General features: G+C 45.1%; 1 protein-coding gene across 2 annotated transcripts in view; it reads left to right on the top strand.

Moving 5' to 3' along the window:
* trrap (transformation/transcription domain-associated protein) overlaps positions 1-20,053 on the top strand; it is a 143,720-nt gene that overhangs the window by 62,880 nt on the left and 60,787 nt on the right. For both annotated transcript variants that reach the window (XM_079493049.1, XM_079493048.1), the window contains exons 46-57: positions 826-975; positions 4,651-4,850; positions 5,771-5,892; positions 7,879-8,092; positions 8,749-8,928; positions 9,217-9,363; positions 11,771-11,890; positions 14,794-15,081; positions 15,621-15,758; positions 15,988-16,100; positions 16,595-16,730; positions 19,377-19,568. In XM_079493049.1, the coding sequence (XP_079349175.1) occupies positions 826-975; positions 4,651-4,850; positions 5,771-5,892; positions 7,879-8,092; positions 8,749-8,928; positions 9,217-9,363; positions 11,771-11,890; positions 14,794-15,081; positions 15,621-15,758; positions 15,988-16,100; positions 16,595-16,730; positions 19,377-19,568 (2,000 nt within the window). The remainder of the gene's footprint in view (positions 1-825; positions 976-4,650; positions 4,851-5,770; positions 5,893-7,878; positions 8,093-8,748; positions 8,929-9,216; positions 9,364-11,770; positions 11,891-14,793; positions 15,082-15,620; positions 15,759-15,987; positions 16,101-16,594; positions 16,731-19,376; positions 19,569-20,053) is intronic.

The raw sequence follows: 20,053 nt of genomic DNA, 5'->3' as shown, positions 1-20,053 counted from the left end.
GCCAATGGACTGGCTGGTTGGGTCGACATCTGGCCAGCTTAAATTGAGGCAACCGTCCGGCAGTTAGTGAAAGCTGTCTTGGGGACAATAGCCGCCACACTCGCTCCACACCTCTCCCCTCTGCATTGCTTCTGCTCTCCCAGATGTCGCGGATGTATTTATGGAAAAGCCTTATCTCTAACACAACAGTAAAATTCTCATTTTACACTGACACAGACACTTTTTTATTAGGTTTTCCACCTCCCTCACAAATATGTGGAAATATAGCTCTGAGTAAAGGGCCCTCAAGGTGATAAATGGCAATTGGAGAGCAATCTAAAGGTAACGCTATTTGATACGCTTTCCCAAAATGGCAGCTGTGGTCAATAAAATGTCTTCGGTATCCCACTGTCCCAGAGAGCCACCTGTGTGTGTGTGTGCGTGTGCGCGCGCGGCGCGTATTTGAGTGTCTGTCTGTAGAGAACTGGTGTGATGCATTCGTCTGGACACGGGGTGACATTTTAACTTTTGTCTGGTCCCCTCCAGGGAGCTGGTACAGAGGGAGGACATTACTCATACCTATCTATCCCTGCCTTCTGACTCCTTCTGCAACTTCTGTTATAGTCCTTCACACACACACACACACACACACACACACACACACACACACACACACACAAATGTCCTTGTCGCACAGCATGTGAGTGTGGATGTGCGTGCACAGTGCCGTGCATGCATATTACATTGCCCGATGGCGGTTTAAGTTCAAGTCCGGATCATTGGGTTTCTTATTTTCCCCTTACATCTCTCTGCTCTCCTCTCCTCCTGTCCCCTCCTCCCCTCCAGGAACCTTGATGATTCTGAAGTCTGCCTGCAGCTACAACTCCAGCTACATCGACCGTCTCATCTCGGTGTTCATGCGCTCTCTGCAGAAGATGGTTCGGGAGCACCTGAGCCCACAGCAGGCCAACCCCGGGGCCACAGAGACCAATACAGGTACATACGCATGCACCCACGCACGCGTGCACACACACACACACACACCTCCTGCATATCTCGGGGACCGATCAACTTCAAACTCGGCATGCGTATTGCAGAAGACCCCCAAGTGCATTGTGCTGAGTGGGAATTTGGTCGTACCAGAGTTGGCCCAGATCCGAAAAAAACGAAATATATCTGTATCAGTCTTGTTTGTCTCCGAGTCCTTTTTATGCCCATATATGTCGATCTCTGTATCTGTCTTGTCTGTTGGTACCTTTTATGCTTATAAACGGAGCTCCTTGATGTCATCATAGTAACTAGAGTGGTGCCCGTTGGGCACTGGCCTACCTAGAACGATGCAAGTTGGAAATGCATGCCCCACCCAGTTATTATTACCCAGAGTCCCTTTTATGACCATACATGGAGTTATTTGTCAGGCATGCCCGTGTCCCTTTTATGGCCATATATGGAGTTATTTGTCAGGCATGCCCAAATATGGAGTACATGCAGATGTCAAAACACATAATTGTGATGTCAGAACAGGCCAGCTCCATATATGGAGATGTCCAGAGCCCGGGCAGGGGCCCTGTCCAGAGCCCGGTCAGAGGCTTTTGTGCTGGTTCTGGACAACCGGCGATCCGACAGACTTCAACCAGGCACTGCACTCCCTGTGGTCGGTGTGGAACGTGTGTCAAATTGGGGCGAACGGTTCTCGAGTTATGTGGATTACAGACATACGTACACACAGAGACGTGGTGCATTTATTGATAGATGACGTTATAGACTGGCCTCCAACCATGATAATGGGTACTGCATTAACCCATTCAGGCCTGACGTCGAAATTAAAAAAAAAAAAGTTTTCTAAATCATGACAATTTTCGGAAAGATTTGAGGCACATTTTAACGATTTTTCAAAAATAGCAGACCTACAAGTTCATAGCGCGCCACTCGGTGGCGCGCTATGAGCTTGTAGATCTGCTATTTTTCAATAGCTAAATTATAACATAATGTTTAAAACACCAAAAGGGGTTCCCACCCAAAATGGGTTAATGGTTAATGTGGTTAAACGCTAACGTGACATGGATGTGTTCCAGGTCTCAATGGGTTAAGTACTCTGACAACGAGTGCAACAGGTTAATAATAAGTGGAGGAGCATCTGTCCCAACGGGCATCTTTCCCAACAGGCAATCTCGGAAATGGAGACATTTAATACAATTCTGGGTAGCACTTATTTTAAAGCAATTGGTGAACAAATTGAGGTTCCTTTATTATTAATTTTGTCACGATTTGCCCCTAATACAACACATTAAACTGAAATGGAAAACCTTAAATAACTTTAGCAAACACCATTGATTTGAGCATCCCCAATCCCCCTGTTTGTTACTGATGCTGCACACAAATATAAGGTGTTACGCAAACGCATTTCTCACAACTCACCTTCTCTCTCTATAGAAATGTACACATCACATATGCATGCAGGATAAAGTGGAGTAATCGGACACCTGCATACAGACGCACACACACATGCAAGTAATTGTATCTCTCCCCCCTCTCACTCACACACACAAAAAGAGCATTCACTAATAACACGCACCCACCTGAACCCTTTGCCCACCAGCCCTCACACAGAAAGGCTTGTCCCAATATTCCTATTTCTCCCAGTAGATCTGTTACCCCTATCTCCAGTGGGACTCGATTCACATTACTGCTCCCTGGCCTGTCCTTTTTAACCCAGTCCCTCACTAGACACTAACCCAGTCACCGTCAGACATGCGTACACACACACACGCACACACACACACACACACACACTGCTCACACGGTCAAAGTTCCCCTTATCCTGGGAGATTGCAGTTACAACAGGCTGCATTTACCTTAAGTAGGGTGGTCTCACTGGTCTGCGTACTTCCTCTGACCCTTACGTAACAAACGACTTACTGTGTGTGTGTGGTGGGATCAGTTGGTGCTGTGTGTACATGTGCATGTGTTCTATGTGGGGTTGCAGTCTTAGTTCAAGCGCATGCATTAGCAGAAAGATAAGACACACACACACACATTGACCCTCCCTGGACTTTGTAGTAGTACTCGGGTGTCTGTCCCGCCTCTCACTGCTGTCTGGCCCCACACAAAGGCTCCAGGGGCCTTGTACGGTATCATTGGACCCACAGCAGCAACTCTCAATAGCTGTAGCGGTCAGAGTAGATCTTCTCCGCAGATACACCGGTTTCACCGGGAATGTTCCTCGGCTCCTATTCCCTGGGACTGCATTGTGCGACCAGTCCGGAGCACACACATAGTTGCCTTGTGCTTGTTTCACTCAGCTATGCTAAAGGCTTGTATTGGTCTGCTAAGGGTTTGAAATGTTAGGCTGTTGTGTGAAGAAGGACCTTTCCATAATTTTCCTTGGTCTCGTCGATTGTTGGCACAAGAGTGAGGTTGGAGCCTTGCAGATTCACTATGGACTATACTTGGTGTCGTCCAAAAAAGAAAATAGCCGATCTGCAAGTTCACATGTTGCGTCGCACCGTGTTGTGAGCTTGTAGATCTGCTATTTTCAATGAATGACATCAGTGTGCAACTAAGCATACATCGGGCTATAGTTTAATAGTTTATGGTTTTGATTTCCAAAAGCTTTATTGGATACAGTTTGTTCAGAAACCTTTTGGGTGGTAATCTTTATTGATATTAAATGTCATAAAGTTTGCCCTTTTTCAAAATGCCAAAAAGAAAACTGCTACTGTACACGTTCAAGGTTAAATCATCTGCTCTTCAACGTCGTAAAGGGTTATTACAGTATATATATTTATCCCCCCCCCCCCCCCCCCCCCCCAGTAGTCTCGCTGTGTAGCCTTTTCTCAGATGATGACTTTTTGCAGCCATTGAGTTGCTGGGCAGCATGTAGTCCTTGTTTCCTTCTCAGACCGGGGTAATGGCTATAAGATACTATCAGGGCTTTAAATGACTCTCTAATGACTGTATCAGGAAACACACATTTGCCCTCCACTAGCTGCAATTATAGCCACTAAGGCTATCTGACCAACAAGATCCCGGTGTCCGACAATCTTTGTTTTATCCCACTCTTTACATCGTCTCATTACCTAAGTGGATTATCTCAGTGGGGTTTCAACCTTTTCATAGCAAGGTCCATTATTTATTCTGCATTTGAGCCACGGACCACCATTTGATGAGATTTAGCCTCTTAGAATATTTTGTATTTTTGTTATCGTTGGATAAGATTTTGTCCACAATATGCTGTATTGATGTGGTACCATAGGAGAGATAACAGGTAAACGTTGATCAAAGTAACAATTCCTCTACATCCTCTAATTGTGTAGGCTTCTTGTAAATTAAGTAATGCAGATGTTTAACAATAATTGAACTCTTGAGAGTGTAAATTGAAACGTGAACATTTGGTTTCATTTTTTTTAAAGATATTTCTTTGGCTTTTTCTGCCTTTTATTGATAGGTGAAAGTATATGTATGAGATGGGGGGGGAAGACACGCGGCAAAGGGGATCGGGAGTCGAACCCGCGGCACGCTGTCCGGCTGGCTCAGCAGCCTAGGTGCCCAGACGGTTGAGCTAAGTTAGCTAACCGTCCGGGCCCCATTTGGTTTAATTTAAATTTAGTTCCCATCCATCCTGCTCCTAACATTCAGCCTTTGACCTTTTTAACCCCTGTGTGGCTGTAGTAACCAGTGAATTGGTGATGCTGAGCCTGGACCTGGTGAAGACGCGCCTGTCTGTGATGAGCATGGAAATGAGGAAGAACTTCATCCAGGTCATCCTCACCTCACTGATCGAGAAGTCACCAGACGCGAAGATCCTGCGTGCCGTTGTCAAGATCGTGGAGGAGTGGGTGAAAAATAACTCTCCCATGGCAGCAAACCAGGTGGGAGAAGGGACACTAGAGTAGAATAGAAACGTTATGGGTATGAAAGTTTTCTTTTCCATAACGACTTAAACCCTGTGTAATTCCCTTGAGTAAATGTATAATTACTGGATAATTACTTGAGTAAATGTACTTAGTTACTTTAAACCACTGCCTTCTAAGGGTAGCAGTGGATTTAATATGTCACACTGCAACTTAAGAAAGCAGTAAAACTCTGCCGTAAATATATTGCTTATTTATAGAAGGGTTGCCTGTATTTTGACAGTTTACTCTGTCTTAGAGATAAAGAGACATGTTTTAAATATCTGAGATATGCCTCATCTCTGTTAGTTTCTCTGGATACAAGTGCCTGCTAAATGCCTGCATTGAAAAACTGACATTTTCTACAAGGCAAGTTTATTTGTGTAGCACATTGAATAAGCAACAAGGCAATTCAAAGTGCTTTACTCAAAACATTATGCATTTAGACACAGCATTAAGAAACACATTATAAAATGACATTTGAATTCAATTAAATAAATAATACAAATAAGAGGATGAAATTTCAGTGCACAAAAACTAATCATAAACCTCAGTGAAAAGGGAGCTGCAAACAAAGATTTAAAAGAGCAGACTGAGAGTTGAATTAAACCTGCAGTTTTCTGGGAGTTTGTTCCAGATATGCGGTGCAGGAAAACGCATTGGGACACAAACTGTGAGGTTTACAATTTTCACGGAATGTTCGCCCCCAGAATAGGGACGTGAGGGTTCAAGTCGTTAAAATGGAGGAGGAGGGGAAATGGGATGTTGGTTTGAGATTGGTTGTGGTGACTAAAGTGTATCCAGGTGTGCCAGCCATTCGTGAGAAATAAACTGATCATTGCAGCATCTTTTTGCACGTCTGCCACCCCTCTATCCCTCCCTCCTTTCACTCCATCCAGATGCCTAACCTGCGTGAGAAGTCCATCCTGCTGGTAAAAATGATGACCTACATTGAGAAGCGCTTCCCGGATGACCTTGAGCTAAATGCCCAGTTCCTGGACCTCGTTAATTACGTCTACAGGTAAATTACCATCATTCATCACCACTGGGGCCACAAGATGCCACACGCACTCCCTGAACCCATCTCTCTGGGCACACGGCCGGGGAGCATGGTTGGAAATAAGGGGTCGAGAACGGGAGGAAACGCAATACAGGAGGAATGTTGAGAGGGGAGGTCAAGGGAACGGGTTAAAAACTCTAGGTTGGGAGGTTAAGCAACGGGGGCTTATGGAGAAAACAATCCTGGGCATAGCGGCCAAAGTACAATGTCTCCTTTTATTTCCTAATACTTAAAGAGAGAGAGAGTACTTAAAATGTGAAAGACAGGTGCACAGCAGCCAAGAGGTGAATGAACGTGAAACTAGATGTGAGTAGTGCACACAGGTACAGGAGTTCGGGGGGGGGGGGTGGGGGGGGGGGGGGGTCGGGGGGCAGAGAAGGGTACAGGTGGTCAGAGAGGACAGTGAGGAGGAGGGCAGATGGCAGTGGAAGGGGAGAAGTGCCAGGGCTCTTCTATGAAGGTGAGCTCGGTGCCAAGACCCTCCCAGCTGCTGACAGCAATCCCCAATGGGGGGAAGACCCCCCCCCCCCCCCCCCCCCCCTCCCGACGCCTGCTATTCGTCACAGCAACATCTATAACTCTGTGACACACTCACTGCACACACACACACACACACACACACACTCTTTTTCATCCATGCTCTAGTTCTCTCAAGCATACATCAGTGTCTGGAGTGTGCATACGCTCCGCAACAATTCACCACCTCTCTCACGCTCTGTGTCTCTTACTCTATCTCCAGTAATCACATGCTCACTCACAATGATACTAACGCGCACAAACAAACACACACGCACGCACGCACACACACACACACACACACACACACACACACACATTCCTGCATCTGTTCATCTTAACAAACACAGACATATGCAACTTTAGTCAACTAAACATACCATTTTCCCTCCTGCGCCATCTGCTCTGCTGATTTTGTTAAAATAACCATGATTGATATCTAATAAAGACAATGGAGTGACATACTGTATCAGCTGTACAACCGCAATATCTGAAAGGGAAAGCAGGTTGAATGTGTACCCATGTAAAGTCCTTTCTGAGATTAGAGAGCTTGCAGGTCGGCTATTTCCTCTCTGCTAATTCTTTAAAGCATAAAAGTAATACAATTGTATGTTTGTCATATCTGCCTTGTGCAACTTTTGTTTGCGAAGCCTAAAAGCCAAAAATAAATACAATTTGTAATTGTACACAATTGAATTGTTAATTGCAATTATTTGTATGCCAAGTAATCCGCAATTTAAATGTTGTAATCGTGACAGCCATAGGGCTGCCACAGCTCGTAGGGCTGTCTCACACTTTCTCTTTCCCACAGTTACACAATGACATTCTCACCATCACTCCCTCCCTCCCTCCCCCCTTCCTTATGCTATGTGAATGGCCCCTGTGGGGCCTATTAACGGTGGAGTTGGGATGACCTGGGGGATGATGACATTGGTTATTAAGGTGTTTAATGTGCGGTTGTTAGTGTTTTACTGTCCCCACAGTCTTATCCCCATCAAAGTCACTTAACCCCCCCCTCCCCCCCTGCTGTAACTGCCACCTCGCCTTGCTTCACTGACCTTGACCGGCCCATCACACCGTCACATGTGTACAATATGTGATGGAATTGTAACACCTATAGCAATGTGTGATTTTTCCATGTTGCCAAGATGTGACACACAGATGTGTCTTTTGTCTGTGTAAAAACGACACGTGGGATATGGATTTGATCGTGTATTTGCACATAAAATAAGATGACCTGTGTTTTAAAAACGCAGTGATGAAATAGTAGCATAAAAGGATCAGAAACTCATTATTAATTTGCTTGTCTGAGATTTAACAAAGAAATACCATAGGGGGTTATGAAAACATCTGAAAGCACAGAAAAGAAATGACCCAAACGTTTGAAATGACAGAATCTATAAAGCATAAATGAAATTCTTTCCGTTTCAGGGACGAGAGCCTCTCAGGAAGTGACATCACGTCCAAGCTGGAGCCAGCCTTCCTGTCGGGTCTTCGCTGTGCTCAACCGCTGATCAGAGCCAAGTTCTTTGAGGTGTTCGATTCCTCCATGAAGCGGCGTGTCTACGAGAGGCTGCTATACATCTGCTGCTCACAGAACTGGGAGGCCATGGGAAGCCACTTCTGGATCAAACAGTGCATAGAGGTATAGTTGTGGAGGGAGAGAAGAAGTAGAGCGTGACCAATTTTCAGATTGGACCAAATAAAATAAAATACATAATCGAGCCTTAACCCTATTCAGATTTCTTCCAAAATAGCCGACCTACCTGTCGCAACCCGTTATGAGCTGGTTGATCAGCTATTTTTGAAAACATTTGCCAATAACGACAAAATAGCCAAAATGAAAAAGAAAAAAAGAATCTCGGTACTCAAGGGCTGCATATTTTGCAAAAAACGAGTCAAAGGATGACGGTCAGGCTCTAGAAGAAAGTGCTCTTGGAATTCACATGAACTATGCTCGTAGGGGAAGGTGCTCTTTGATTGGAGGACGTGGGTGTCAGTTCATGCAGCATGATGAAAGGCATGTGAAGTTTTAAAATGTTACAACTCAAATGGAACGCGTTCAAAATTCCACAGTAATGAGGGCATTTTATTCAAAAGGGAAGAGTGCCTAGAGTTATCTAGTGTTGAGTGTGCCGACAAAGTGATCTGTCACTTTAATCCTTTTTAGTCCTTTTCAGAAATAATGTCTTGACTTTTATTCTGCATTAAAAAAGAAAGGTTTGTTCATCCTTTGTGTCATCTTTGTCTTGGCTATTAACTTGCCTCTTACCTCAGTTGACTTCTTCTGTGTCTCACTAGCTCCTGCTGGCAGTGTGCGAACGCAACACCATTATTGGCACCAGCTGCCAGGGGTCCATGCTGCCGTCCATCACCAACGTCATCAACCTGGCTGACAGCCACGACCGCGCCGCATTTGCCATGGCAACGCACGTCAAGCAGGAGCCGCGTGAGCGGGAGAACAGCGAGACCAAAGAAGAGGTGGGTGGAAGCAGAATGGGCACACACACACACCCACACACACGTCCACGCCACGGTCTTCCAGTGAAGACGGAAGATGAGTTCTCTCATGTCTAATGGTTCTCTTATATCCCCCATGACGTGTGTCAGTTCTCTGCCCTGTTCTTCCCACCTCCCCAATACCGTTGAAAGCATATTTCATTCATGTAGAGTGCATTTCTTTTAAAACTAATATGGAAACACAGGGAAAATGATAATGCTGTAATAATGGAGAATATGTTTTCTGACTTTGTCCCTCCCCTCTGCCAGGATGTGGAGATTGACATAGAGTTGGCACCAGGTGACCAGACGGCCATCCCCAAGACCAAGGAGCAGGCAGAGAGGGACGCCGGCAACCAGCTGCACATGCTCACCAACCGCCATGACAAGTTCCTGGACTCACTGAGGGAGGTCAAGGTATGCCATGGCATCATAGAATCAGCAGTGGCCTGACACCCCTTCATTCAACACAACATGCTTTGTGTTGAATGTTTCTCTTTAACAAGCATACGAGAGTAAATATCTTGGGTTTAAGTTTCCCAACATAAAAAATTACAATAAAATAAAATGACAGTAGTAACAATGGTCATTTAAAAATGGTAATAAAATATAATACAATATCAACTTCACAATTGTAAGTTGCTGTGTGCATGGGTCCTACTCCTACCTCATGTGTATGTGCATGTATCTTATCTCATAGTGTCTGTTCCCATCTGTGTGGGATGTGTTTAAAATTATAACTTTGTGGTGTATAGGTTTCGACTTTATATATATATATATATATGTTTTTTTTTGCCTGCTTGTGTGTGGTTGTGCATTCACAGCTGCCTCTGAGTGTGCATGTTAGAGGCAGACAGCCAACAGCCCATTGTTCATAAGCCTGGTCGCCTGGTGGAAAAAGCTGTCCCAGAGCCTGATGGTCTGGAACGTGGAGCACAGGGCGGGGGCTGAAATCTGTTTTGACTCGTGACAGTTTAATGTAGCGCCACTGGAGACATTTTAATGAACTCTTGAGTCCTTATCAAGGACCCTGGATAATAAACACCGTTGAGACTAGGGATGCTACGATCAGGTTTTTTGGGACCGATCCTGATCACTGATTGTTTTTCTCATGATCGGCCTATACCGATACCGATCTTGTGCGTAAGGGTAAAATTGTAATATTTCCAAAATGATTATATGTCACAACCCATGTCAAAACGGTTCCTGTGTGTGTAGGGAGGAAGGGGAGAATGTTTAGGCCTGTCACAAAGATGCAAAATGATATTATACTACCACTTAAAAGATCGGTTTCTCCAGATAGGGTAAATTGCCGATCACAGATGGGGTAAATTGCCGATCACCGATCGGTGGGCGATTATCGGAGCATCTCTATTTGAGACCAAACATAAGGCAATGCTTTTAGGCACCAGAGAGCACAGGCATGTGTGGCTCATCACCAAGATGTCAACATGGTCATACTCATAGCCAAGCAGCTGGTTATCAGTAGTGCTAACAAATTGTTTAGTTTAAGACTTTAATTAGGAAATAGTTTGTTCTGGAGATAATGCTCTTCTTTAATGGCAAGACGAGTACAGAGGAGTACATGGGGAGTACAGTCAAACATCATGATGACAAATGATTTAGTTGCAAAGTGTTTAAAATATAGGTGGCATATTTTGACAGCACTGTCCCTGGATATGATCTTTCCTCTACATGTATTATGACAGTCACTGTCATAATACATGTAGTCCTGTCTTTGTAATGCTTTTAATATTTTGTGCACAACCAAATGCAAGTTTGCAACTTTATGTAACTGATGCGAACAGTGTTTTGAAAACTCTTAACCCCCTGCTTCTCCACATTCCCCACACAACGTCTTCTGCTCCTATGTTTATGCTAGTTTTACACTAGCCTGGCTAATAAGCCAGACTAATATCACACAACACTGTCGCGGTATATCAGTCTGGGCTGGCTCCACTTGGATTTCATTTCCCGGGGAACATTTTCTCTTTGACGCAATTGGTCAGAGCTACTGTCAGTCAAAAGTCTCAAGCATTGAACGTCACTGTACCAAAGCCCGCCTATATTGCATACCGTGTCCCGATTGGTCCGACCTGTTCTCTGCTGTAGGAAAGAGGCGTGCTACTGAGCCTCGCCAGACCGTAATCCGCTGGTAGGCAACTTTTTTTTGCCAACGGCTGATTCGGTCTGGTTTATTAACCAGGCTAGTTTTACACTTCTATCCAGCTCTTTTCTTATTTTTTTTCAGCCTACATTGCAGGAGTGGGTTGTTAGTCCACCGTTGTTGAGAAAACGCTTGCTCAACATTTGTGTCCATGTGCATTATTATAAGAATTCCCAATTGATTAGATTGGTTCAGGCTTGTATGACTATGTTTTGTAAACATAAATGAAAATAAAAGTGGAACAGCCCTTCTGGAAAATTGGCCTAGTGGTGCCAATAGAGGGAAAAACAAAATCAGTTGGATTCATACTAGAATCCTATTAGATAGCTTGAGGTATGATAATGGGGGGAATGTACTCAACACGCTTCTTTAGATTGAAAACAAGTTATTTTTAAATCACGTGTTTACACATAGAAAGGTGGGGCTAAGCATGGGGCTAGAAGAAAGGCCACAGGGTCACCAAAATCTGAGATAAATTGGCACATCAGGTCTAATCTCAATGAAGCAAGTTTTGGACAAAATTTAGCGTCATAAATATCCCTCATATTTCTCATCTGTACCATACAATCCCATAAAAATGGTTTAACTATCTCCGGTCAAGTTTACCATTATTGAGCATCAGTGTTTTCCTTTTCTTTTCTTACCCCTCTTGGACAGACGGGGGCTCTCCTCAATGCCCTGGTACAGCTGTGTCACATCTCTACACCTCTGGCAGAGAGGACCTGGGTACAACTCTTCCCTCGTCTCTGGAAGATCCTCTCTGACCGACAGCAGCATGTGAGTATACTAACAGTACTTTTTAACAGCGGGCGAGCATCGGCTGACACATCGCCCAATCGCCCGAAAAGATGAATTATTTGTATGTTTTCGGCAACGTTGCTCCGCCCACTTTTCGACCCTGTTCGCCTGCTATCGCCGGTAGTCGCCAGGTCCCATAGACAAATAATGCACTTCCGGAACATTCGTCTGGCTGTCGCCCGCTGTTAAAACGTACTGGAAGTCACTCGCCACCAGAGAATATGAGCGGAGTAGAGTGGGTGGAAAACCCGATCTTCGCTCCAGGAGGCTTTTGTCCCGATCCGCTCGTGTTGGGGGGAAAAAAATGTTAGTTTTTTTGTTCTTCAGCGATCCTACACATGTTTCGCGCATGCACGCTGCCGTTCACTTCCTTGTTTACGGCCCGACTAAAGTCTCTTTACTCTAAATCTACGGCACTCTCCATGGTTTTGATCAAAACGGCAATGTTCTGACTTAACCTAGCATCTCGTTTGGAATATAAACACTTCTAGAGAGACTTTAGATGTGACAGCGCAAGGTATTATGTCCCTGGTTCCACTCCCAGCTTGCCACACTATTTGCTATGTATGATTCCCCTACTCTCTGTCTCCATTTCCTGTCTCTCTTTGTCGCTATCGAAATAAAGCAGAAATGCCAAGGGAAAAAAATTTAAATAAATAAATAAAACAAACAAAAAAGGGAGCAAAAATGGACAGGTCTAATTTGTTTCCGTTTCCTGGAGAAGGTAGCTTACCTGGGGAACTACTGACAGAAGGTCACCAGGACACAGACAGGTCAGACAGCAGTGCCCAATGTGACTCATCTCTGGTCCCTGTCTTCATCAGTCATCCAAACCGACCATCACGCTTCCATGACACGGGTCATTGGCCCTGGACTGACCTAGCCGGTCTCAGTACACACATGCGCGCACGCACACACACACATGCACACACACATTCACTAGCATGAATGAACACACACAGGAATACACACTTGTCTTACAGGACTTTGCAGACAGCAGCTCTGCTAATACACTGAGCATGTGCGTGTGTACGCGTACATACGCATGCGCGCGCATACACACACAAACACACACATTCTATTTCCAGCTTTGTGCTTCTGATATTTTTCAGACATCTATATCTGACATACAGTACACATATGCATACACTTCCCTTCTCATGTATCTTATCCCTAGTGCAAGAAAGAAGACTGTAACTCTTGACCTTGGCAATCCCTTTTCCATCTGAAATGATTTTCCACTTAATGATGACAGATTAATTTATGTTAAATACTGAAGACCACTAAAAGAAGTTAACAAGTTTAACGAACCAGATGCCAGGATTATTTATAGGCACGCAAGAAAAGGCCCTGATTTGAAGTTTTTCTGTCATTAAAAAAAAAAGTACCGGAAATAGGAAAATATGGTGTCTTAATTACAAAGTTTTCACACTGCGACAGGCTCTGAGTCACGAGCGGGTCACGCGCGTTAATTCCCCAATACATATCTGACCCTATGGCATTTCAGGACACGGCTGCAGGAAATCAATTTATGGAGTAAATAGAGTGATTACAGTTTTGCTTGGGTCGCTATGTGGGCAGGCTGATAATTCCATGGGAAAGCAAGACAGGATGGGATTCTTTCCCCCCCATTAGCTCGGCATTGGTTGACACGCAGGCCTCTCTCACCGCCCACCAAATTAAAGCAAATTTGTTTACTGCTCCTCATGCTAATATAGAGCAGCGGAAACGATATTCATCACAGTCGGCGTCGTTTTATTCCTGTGTGCCACAGTGCCAGTCATTCAACATTGCACAAATGCGACCACAGATGCCTGCTATTTCTCCCTCTTCCGTCTCTTTTCTCATATTTGCACGAGCCTCGCACGTTTCCCCCTAACCTGCTGTCCCCGTGCATCGTCTCAGCTCTCCCCTTTCCTGGAATAAGGCATTGTGTTGCATCCCTTGAATGAAACATCAATACACCGCAGTTAAAGTTAAGCTGGGCGGTTGATGATACCACGGTAGCCATTGCAGAAGTCGCCCTTCATGCATTTATAATGCATCTTAGGTCCATTAATGCCTCAAATTTTCAAAAAACAGTCCATAACACAGGAATGTACACACCCAAACTACAGTTGGGTGCCACCGATATTGTCCCTTATCATTTGACCCATTTAGGCCTGACCTCAAAACTTTAAAAAATCCTTCTAAATCCTGAAAAAATCCTTCTACATTTTCACGATTTTTCAAAAATAGCAGACCTACAAGCTCGTAGCGCGCCACTCGGTGGCGCGCTATGAGCTTGTAGATCTGCTATTTTTCAATAGCTAAATTATAACATAATGTTTAAAACACCAAAAGGGGTTCCCGCCCAAAATGGGTTAACTGTCCTTTTGCGCAGATCACGCAAACCTCAGCAAAAAGAAAAGGACAATATCGATGGCCTCCAACTGTACATGCAAAATTACGACTGCGACCACAACCTCCCATATCCCCACTAAGGTGAAAAATGCATGCGAGGGACCACATACTGTAACTGTATAAATAACTGTCCCCGTCCGCCCATTGGTTAGTGCTACTGTGGGTTCTTACCAACGCCATTCTTTAGACAGTTTTATAATCAAATCATGATGCATTTAAATCAAAGTCCTTTATAACTTTGCACCATTGCACCAGCTCTCTCTGTACTGGCGTTCTGGCATTGTGTGTACATACTGTAGCTGCCCCCCATTTCCACATGTATATTCAGGTGTCTGAAAAGAGATCAAAATGTTCTGTCGCTCTCAACTGCTTCCTCTTGGGTATATAGGAAAAACTGCAGTATTATATTCAGCAAGCCTGCAGTGAAAAGAGAGACCGCTCTATAGACTATATCTGTACCTCTCCTCCTCTGATACCAGGCTCTGTCGGGGGAAATGAGCCCGTTCCTGTGCAGTGGCAGCCACCAGGCCCAGCGGGACTGCCAGCCCAGTGCCCTTAACTGCTTTGTGGAGGCCATGTCCCAGTGTGTGCCTCCCATTCCCATCCGGCCTTGCGTGCTCAAGTACCTGGGGAAGACTCACAACCTGTGGCTGCGCTCAACACTCATGCTGGAACAGCAGGCCTTTGAGAAGGGCCTCAGCTTGCACAGCAAACCCAAGCAGAGCACCGAATTCTATGAGCAGGAGAGCATCACGCCACCACAGCAGGTGAGGGATGGAGGTGAACGGGGGTGATGGTAGTTTGAAGCTAAAGCATAAAGTCCTGGATTTAGTTTTGTTTCGAATATTCATTAGAGGTCTCTCCAGGCACTTTCTAACACACAGGTTAGTGGTGTTTCCTCTTGCTATCTACAGTATATACAGTAGCAACATTCGGCCTCAGTCCCATACATGTATACATGTTGTCTCTCTCCCACACAAACACACATTATTGATGCACAAATCTTTTCTTTGTGAAATAAATGCAAAGGATATAAAGCAGTTGTAAATGTATAAAACAGATGTCAAACGGCACTAGGCGCTTACACCGTTGTGCATACCTCTGATTCCACAACGCCGGCATACTAAGTAAAGCACACAAGGAGGTGGCTTTGTTTGGTTCTGTGTTAAACAAGCCAGCATAACTCCACTCAATACCATTACTGCGGGAAGTGGCTATAAAAGTGGCTTCTGTTTCAATGGGGGATTCTAAATACTTGTCCTCTGTTTCAATAGGAGATTCTAATACTGTTTTACTGTTCTAATAGGAGATATTGGACTCTCTGGCAGAGCTGTACTCCCTGCTGCAGGAGGAGGACATGTGGGCAGGCCTTTGGCAGAAGAGGTGCAAGTTCCCAGAGACGGCCACAGCCATCGCCTATGAACAGCATGGCTTCTTTGAGCAGGTGAGAGTTCACTTCAAGCAGACATCATAGAAAATACTAACTGTCTCTGCTTGTGTGTTTGTTATTAACAGATGGATGGAGTTTTAGAGAACCTCCAGTTTCCTAAACGTATTTCTCGTCCATGTCACATTTTCCAAGGGGATCTCTTCCCATAATAAACTCAAACCGAGTCAGCCGTGTAGCTCTCTTACCTCAAATTCCTCTCTCCTTCTGTCCTTCCATTCTTCAGGCCCAGGAGAGCTATGAGAGGGCCATGGAGAAAGCCAGGAAGGACCACGAGAGGAGTAACGCCTCTCCAGCCATCTTCCCTGAATACCAGCTCTGGGAGGACCACTGGATACGGTAACCAAGGCCTCTTATCTCAACAGTGTACTGTTGAGTGAAAGAACAAAACAAAGCAAGATGATGAGCAATCAACTTTACTAAGTCACCTGGGTAATGTCTCTCTAAATCAGGGGTTCTCAACCTGTGGGTCACGACCCCGCGGGTGGTCGCCAAATTATTTTGGGGGGTCCCCAAATTATTTTCAACTGAATGGCTGGAAAATGGAAATTAAGAGTTTACATAGTGCATGCATAAACTTTCCTTAATGATTATATCTGGTTTCAGTATTTATTTATGATGTATTTTCTCTATTATTAAGGTTATTTTTGCAGTCAGTTTGTATTGGTGGTGGGGAGGGGGGCGGGGGTTGCGAGACATGGCCAAAGCATTTTTTCCGGGGGTCCCCAGCCAAAAAGGTTGAGAACCCCTGCTCTAAATGACAGCGGAACGCACCGTGGTGGAAATTGGTGGAGAGAAAGTGCCATCTGTTAACAATCTCTTCTCGCATTCAGCTGTTCTAAGGAGCTGAACCAGTGGGAGCCACTGACGGAGTACGGCCAGTCTAAAGGCCATTCCAACCCTTACCTGGTTCTGGAGTGTGCCTGGAGGGTCTCCAATTGGGCTGCCATGAAGGAGGCTCTTGTACAGGTGAGTGAGGGAGTGTGATCCACTGCTATGATGTAGCTTGATGTGCCATTATGGTCTTGGTATGATCACTAATATCGTCTACTCTGTATTTCGTTAATTGTGCTATCAGTAATGTACTGTAAGTCCATGATTTAACACTCTGATGTCTACTCTCAGCAATCAGCCTGACATATTTTGACATGAAGTTGATTATCTTTCCTCATGATGCTCTCAGAAGGTTCCCCTTCCATGACTTTTCCTAAATATTCGATTCAAATCATCTAACTATGAAATTGAGTACAGGATTATGTTCTATTTCTCAAAACTTCGTTTTTCACATCCATCCATCCATCCATCTTCAACCGCTTATCCGTAGTCGGGTCACGGGGGCAACAGCTTCACCAGAGTGCTCCAGACTTCCCTCTCCAGAGCTCCAGAGCTTGGTCTGCCCTGGGGTCTCCTCCCAGTGGGACACGCGTCGAGGACCTCCCGATGCCCGAACCACCTAAGCTGGCTCCTTTCCAGGCGAAGGAGCAGTGGTTCTACTCCAAGTCTCTCTCGTGTGACTGAACTTCTCACCCTATATCTAAGGGAGATGCCAGCCACCCGTCGAAGAAAACTCATTTCGGCCGCTTGTATTCGCAACCTTATTCTTTCGGTCATGACCCACACTTCATGACCATAGGTGAGAGTAGGAACGAAGATTGAGAGCTTTGCCTTCTGGCTCAACTCTCTTTTCGTCACAACAGTGCGGTACAGCGACTGCAATACCGCCCCTGCCGCTCCGATTCTCCGGCTGATCTCCTTCTCCGTCCTCCCCTCACTCGTGAACAAGAGTGAGGGGACTGCACAAACCACCGGTTTCCTGCTGAGAACCATGGCCTCAGATTTGGAGACGCTGATCCTCATCCCAGCCGCCGTACACTCGGCTGCGAACCGGTCCGTTTTTCACATGATTTTCTTTTTATGAATATTAAAATACACAGGAGAATTAACCCCAAATAGTCTATGTATAAATGCATGTGTTTTGCAGTACAGTTCTGTGTATATGTGCCCTAGTCTTCTATCTATGTGACGTATAGCAACCTGATATTGCGGGGCATCAGGCGGGCGAGCGAACAGGCCATAAAGCTGTAGAAATGCATTGCGGGTGTTTGGGCGACTAATTTATTGACCTCATGTTTCCTAAAACAAAGTGTAGGCGTGGTGGCGAGAGTGTGATAGTACCTGACACATAACAAATACTCCCCTGCTCTGCTCTTTCAAGGAGACTTGGAACCAATCCATTGAGGCACTCCGTCCTAAGGTGACACCTAATTAAATTGTCTGGACGGCAACAGCAGCCCCGCACTACCTCTCCCGGCCCCAACCACCTTCTTTCATTCATTTATTCATTTCGCTTTTGTTCCTTCCCTTATTCCTTCCTTCCTTTGGTCATTTGTTTGTTCCTTTTCCCCTTTCCGTCCACTGTACCAGTTTCTCGAGTTTGTTTTTAAATTTCTCTCTGCTTTTGCCCAACCCCTTATTCAACTGTGGCTCCAGTTTTACCAGCTAATATTTACAGCAGCTGCCTGCATGAATAATTACCCCAGCATCTGCCTCGGGATGATTGGTTTTATGGGAGTGGCAGAGAAGAGGAGAGAGTCATTTCACCAGTCTGCTCACCATTCGCCTGTCTGTGAGGCTCCAATCCAAATGTCCCCTTGCTTTCAATTAAGCCAGCTCCTTGATAAGGGCAGCCCTGTCTGTGGGATATTCATCATGTGTCACCGCTGATAAGTGCATGTTGACCGATTGCTGTAATTTTCTCCTCTGTCGGAAAAGAAAGCTTGTGCACGCGTGTACACACACACACACACACACACACACACACACACACACACACACACACACACACACACACACACACACACACAGAGTATTCCTCCTGTGTTTACTACTAATGTGCCTTTTGTTTTTGTCACTCAATCTGTTTCTCTGAGTCAGTTGCTCACTTTGTAAACGCATGCACGTGCATGTGGAACGCCACATGCACAAACACACACACACACACACACATCAATACACGGATAAAAGACCCCAGTGATCCACAGGTTTGACGTTTTGCGGGCACCCCAAGGCTATTGTTTGTGTAGCGGTTAATGCACTCAGCATTTTAATCAATAGCGGGTGCCTTTTTCCTCTCCTCCACCCTCCATGTCAGGGCAGACAGGTTGATTAGTCATTAGCACAAAAGCCCTGCTGAAGCTGCTCACAAAATGAATAGGTAAAACAACTGCACCGTAAGTGCAAGTTCTCCCTCCCACCCTACTCCACAACTACTTCATTATGCAGGAAATTGTCATAGAAATTGTCCCCTCGGATGTTTTCATTTAATTAAAACCCGCTGATACTGATCACATCTGAAAGTGCAAGGTATTTTTTGCCTCACATCCTACAGAGTGCACTCCCAATGTATTTTATTTTTATTTTGTCAACTAAGGGCCTCAGGTTCCTGCCTTCATATTTTGTCTCAATTAGTGCTACAAAGTCATTTGGATCGTAGTCGTACTCAAGTCGTTTTCCCAGATGTTGGATGAGTCATTTTAGAGCGCCTAACCCGCTCTGCTACTACATGTTTGAGTGTGTAATTTGTTTGCATTTTCTCACATCTGTCTGTGTTCCCAGGTGGAGCTGAGCTGTCCCAAAGAGATGGCGTGGAAGGTAAACATGCACCGTGGCTACCTGGCCATCTGCCATCCGGAGGAGCAGCAGCTCAACTTCATCGAGAGGCTGGTAGAGATGGCATCTAGCCTGGCCATACGTGAGTGGAGGAGGCTGCCACACATTGTCTCCCATGTTCATACTCCGCTCCTTCAGGTAAGCGTTAAAGAACAAAACAAAAACAGGAATACATAGTTTAGGTTAGGTACCGGTTAGGTACCGTGTATACATCTACATCTACGCATGCATGCCTACGCATGTACTTCTTTCTCAGAAGTACAGTTTCCACGTATGCAATGAATCTTTGGAAATAACCAACGCTTCATAACCATGATGGTGTCGACAATGCATGCAGTTTAGAAGGCCATCGATAGAAACTGGAATCAAATGCACAAAAGTACAATAAACTCAACTTGTCTCCCTTGTTTTGACTAATCCTTGCATTTCATAATCACGTCTGATGAGTTATCAGGGGTATCATTTCATCCCCCCAACACACACACACACACACCTCAAACAAATGGATCACCTGTCTGCTGTGTCTGTTGTTCAGAGGTTTCATGAATGCCAAGACAACAGTCAGGGAAGGGAGAGCACTTCACATTGATAAGCTCTTCAAGAGTCACCCATCAAGAGATTCT

The sequence above is a fragment of the Electrona antarctica genome, assembly GCF_951216825.1.
Source record: "Electrona antarctica genome assembly, chromosome: 22".
Taxonomy (NCBI): domain Eukaryota; kingdom Metazoa; phylum Chordata; class Actinopteri; order Myctophiformes; family Myctophidae; genus Electrona; species Electrona antarctica.
Note: the sequence above shows the minus strand (reverse complement) of the source record. Positions and strands in the feature narration are given on the sequence as shown.